Source organism: Fistularia commersonii, chromosome 34 (genome assembly GCF_037954325.1).
Source record: "Fistularia commersonii isolate RoL2024-O1a breed Wild chromosome 34, RoL_Fcom_v1.0, whole genome shotgun sequence".
Classification (NCBI taxonomy): Eukaryota; Metazoa; Chordata; class Actinopteri; order Syngnathiformes; family Fistulariidae; genus Fistularia; species Fistularia commersonii.
The window spans coordinates 3014293-3018313 of record NC_141317.1 but is presented as its reverse complement, the minus strand read 5'-3'; the positions used below and the strand labels follow the sequence as shown (position 1 = coordinate 3018313).

Below are 4021 nucleotides of genomic sequence, written 5' to 3'. Positions count from 1 at the left end.
CAGACGCGCAGGCAAGGAGGAGCGACCGCAGGACCCACACACGCTGCCAACGGGTGTCTGTGCGCGCCTCCACGCCGGAGGACGGCTCCGAGCGCCGCTGGCAGTGCGGTTTCCACCGGAGGAGGGTGTCATCTGCAGGGCACGGGAGGAGAGAGGGGTGTGTGTGTGTGTAGGGGGGGGTGCACACACACTGCACGTTTTTTAGGACCTCTGTAAACTGTATTGTGTTTTGAAATAGTTTCCAGATTCAGAGGAGACTGTTTATTTTACATGCCGGCGGACAAAAGCTGAGGCGCACTGGAAAGGAGGTGGGGAGTGGGAGTGGGGATGGTGCTATCCTGTGCCAACATGCGCGCCCACGGCGCGCAGGCGGCGGATTGAATGTTGAGAGGGGTTTGACCGCCGGTCATCCGGCTGAAATCTAATCCGGAGTTTAAAAAAAAAAAAAAAAAAGAGGCCCCGCCGCCGCTTGCTGGCTGCAAGTGGCTGACACACGGCGGGCGTAACGCGCCACCCCCGCAGACATCGGCGTCACCCCGGGGGCCCCCGGAGTGGAGCTCACTTACTGGAAGTTTCAACGTCGGAGGAAAAAAAAAAAAAAAAAGGAAGGAAAAAAAAAAAAGAAAATGAAGGAGATTTTCTCTGCTCGTATATCCACCCAAACTGAACGGGTGCGTTCTGATTCAAAACCTGCAAGGAAGAAAGTTCCGCTTCATGTTGATTTATCCACCTTTTTATAGAGGTGTGTGTGTGTGTGTGTGTGCGTGGGGGGGGGGGGGGTCAAGCATCCCGCACCCCCGTCCTCTGGGAGTGGATCTTCTGGACAATCGATGCGACATAAAGGAAGCGAAGATCCGTCCATATTCTCCTTTTCACCCTGGCAATCTGTTAGTGACATTAACCCCTGAGCGCATTTCCCAGGCTCCTGAATGGGGTGGTGGTGGGTGTGGAGTGGGGGGTTAGACTTCTCAAAGCTCCCGCTGCATACAGGATGAGACCCCCCCCCCCCCTTCCTCTTTCAAACTTTTAATTGCCTTTCTAGCAGTAGGAAAAAATACACCATTGTCCTCGGAAGCCTTCTCCAATGTTGACAGGAGGAAGGATCTCCCGCCAAAGGGATGCACGGTAGAGAGACTGAATTCCTCAAATGTGTGTCGAAATGTGATGTTGAATTGACCTGTTGACGTCGTGCAAAATGGTGAAACGACAGAACGGGCTTCCGAGACTAGAAACTGGATTTCTTAAATCGCATTTATTTAAAAAAAAAAAAAAAAAGGAACATGGGTGAGTCCCCAGTGTCATTTTTTTTTCCTCTTTTCAACACATAAAAAAATGAGAATATAAAACACAAGCTTTGGTATAACAATCGATAACAACTCTTTACAAAACTAAACTTTTTTTTTCATAAAAAGTACTTCATACCAAACAAATCCTATAAAATCTCGATGTACAGCTTTTCTTTATCACCCGCATCCAAATGTTGGAATAAGGTAATAAATTACGTGGAGGAAAGACAGTTTAATGGCTCTGTTCCATAAAACGAAACATTGAGTGGTTCTCTTGTGCTGCCGCGGGTTTCAAACGCCCGGGACAGCTGTCAGTCAAAGTGATGCAAACCGATGTTCACGCGTGTCCCGTGGGGCTACCACGGCCTCCACACCACCTCTCCGCCCTCCGAACCGCCGCTCACCCCGACGGGGCTGACCGCCTGGGACCCCCCGGAGAAGGACGTCATGCCGTGAACCGGGGACGCAGCGGTGGGCGCGGAGCCTCCGTGGGCCGTGGGACTGGCGTTCACCGCCACGGGTAACCCACCCGCGTTCGCGTAAAGGGGGATGACGGGAGCCGCGGTGGCGGCGGCGGTGAACGCCGGGTTGGGGATCAAAAAGGCGAACTGTCCGTCGGTGGCTGGCACCAGCTGGAAGCCGCCGAACACCTTCGGGGACGCGGCCTCGGCGGGGCTGAGCTTGGAGCCGCCCACGCCCACGCCGGGGCCGCTGATGGGCAGCGTGGACGGGAGCTGGACGTGCAGGGGCTGCGACAGGTGGGCCTGCTGGGACGGGGCCTGCTGCGCGTAGTTCAGGGACATCATTTGTCCCATGCAGCTGGACAGATGGTTGAGGAGCCGTGAACGCACCTCCGTGTTCACCCCTTCCGAGGTGGACAGAAAGCGCGTCACCTCGTTCATGCATTCGTTGAATCCGGCTCGGTACTTGCTTAGGACGGTGGCGTCCGGCGAGAGCGCTGCTGGAGAAGGAAATCGAGAGATTTATTTCATGCAAAACGCAAAAAAAACAAACAAACAAAAAAAAAAAGCTGCGCTATCCGATTTTCCGATTTTCTCCCATGCCATTGAACGTACCGCTCATCTGGACGCGCTGCAGATTCCTCAAGTGCTTGACTGTCATTTCCAGGATGTCCGCCTTCTCCAATTTGGAGTGCCTGGAGCTCTGTGGGAGAAATAAAAATGGGGAGAAAGTTAAAATCCAAATACGCTGAATAAAAGCCAGAAATGATCCAGAGACTTTTTTTTTCCCCCCCAACCGCAACTTACATCCTTCTTGAGAGCGTCCAAGATGAGGGTCTTCAGTTGCCCGAGGCTTTCGTTTATTCTCGCTCTGCGTCTTTTTTCCATGATGGGCTTGGATGACTGCAAGGAATCACCGTTTCACGTAAGTTTCCCGCTCAGGCGTCACAAAATATCCAACCTTACATGCACCAAATTGAATTGTTTCAATGAAACCGAATATTACTGCAAGAAAAATCCCCTCGGCGTGGGATCGACGGAAGACGATGATCTTTGCAATCCCCCTTTTCAACCATTGAAAATCAATAAGAATCACTTACTTTTCTATGCTCGCTGGCATTTTTCGGTTTGTCCGGTGTGTGTGTGCCGTTCGCGGGCGCACCGGCGATCGGAGACGCGGTTTGTTTTTCCATAGTGTCAGCCGGCATGGTGGATCCAAAAAGTAAAATCCTCTTAGGAAGTAGAATAATAATGATAATAATAAGAAGAATGGTGATGATAGAAAGCGGTGAGGGTTGGTCGGCTCCAGCGGTCAGCCTCGGATCTGCTGCGCTGTCATCCGGGTTGCGGGAGCGTGTGTGACGCGCCGCGTAGGTCGTGCCTCCGTCACTGCCGCCGACACACGCCGCGCCGCTACTTATAGACGTCTCGCGTGCTCCCGGTTCGTGTGAAACCCGCTCTGCATTCTTTCCCACACTCGCCTCGACCAATCGCAGCGAGGGCTCACCCATCGGGCGTGAGGCGGGCCGCTGATTGGACAACACCCCCCGCGCGCCGTCAGTCACGCGCTGCTCAATCGGCCCTACAGGGACGAACAACAAAGCGGAGCGCGCGGCCGGACTGGGAGGCGATAAGAGGGAGAATGCGCTGGATATTTGCCTCCAACTTTGCTCCTTGCGCGTCAAAAATGTCACAGAGCTTGCATTGTGTGTACAGTGAGGTCACTATTGACGGATTCGTCTCACATATGTGATTGCGCGCTGTTTGTTTGCATAAAAATTTCAACGTGGATGTGTTTGTTTTTTTTTTGTAATCCATTTTTTTTTAATTCTTTATCATTTATTATTTCTTTTTGTTTGAAACGTTTCCAAATGGTACGTTCACAAAAAGCAAAATTCATCCCGCGCATTAATAATTCAAACAAATAGCTTCAATCCGGATGGAATCCTCCAGCGGACATCTGAAACGGCACGCGAGGCGGTTTTGCAGGCAGCACGCTCCCAGCCAATAGCGTGCGGTCGCTTTATGCAAATGAGGCGGCGCGCACTGTGATTGGACGAGCGAACAGCCCGGTGTCAATCATTCCGGCGCGGGAGCCGCGCGCGGAGGAGGCACATCTGTCAGCGTGCCGCTCGCGCAGTCTCCTTCGATCCACCGGGGAGCACGTGCCAGAACTCGCAGATTACAGCGGGGGGGGCAGAGGCCGTGTGACGTCATCACGTCCACTCAGACCGCTACTCTTGACAGTTTATGACAACGTTACATTAATAACAG

General features: G+C 52.7%; 1 protein-coding gene across 2 annotated transcripts; it reads right to left on the bottom strand.

Moving 5' to 3' along the window:
- Window positions 1-1233: 1233 nt before the first annotated feature.
- On the bottom strand, window positions 1234-3137 carry hes4 (hes family bHLH transcription factor 4). 2 transcript variants are annotated; one of them, XM_086141898.1, is made up of 4 exons: window positions 2848-3137; window positions 2555-2650; window positions 2363-2450; window positions 1234-2247 (listed from the first exon to the last, which is right to left on the bottom strand). In XM_086141898.1, exons 1-4 carry the CDS (start codon window positions 2953-2955, stop codon window positions 1643-1645), a joined length of 897 nt encoding a protein of 298 aa, XP_085998024.1. In that variant the 5' UTR covers window positions 2956-3137; the 3' UTR covers window positions 1234-1642. The 2 variants fall into 2 exon arrangements, with proteins under 2 accessions (XP_085998024.1, XP_085998025.1); XM_086141899.1 differs by having other exon boundaries at window positions 1234-2244; window positions 2848-3134.
- Window positions 3138-4021: the final 884 nt, after the last annotated feature.

Excerpts from the sequence above, each read along its gene's own strand:
- hes4 (XM_086141898.1), bottom strand. The coding sequence starts at position 2,955 with ATGCCGGCTGACACTATGGAAAAACAAACCGCGTCTCCGATCGCCGGT. Across the intron at positions 2,451-2,554 it reads TGGACGCTCTCAAGAAGGAT|AGCTCCAGGCACTCCAAATT; the intron begins GTAAGTTGCGGT and ends TTTCTCCCACAG. Across the intron at positions 2,248-2,362 it reads GCAGCGCGTCCAGATGAGCG|CAGCGCTCTCGCCGGACGCC; the intron begins GTACGTTCAATG and ends TTCCTTCTCCAG.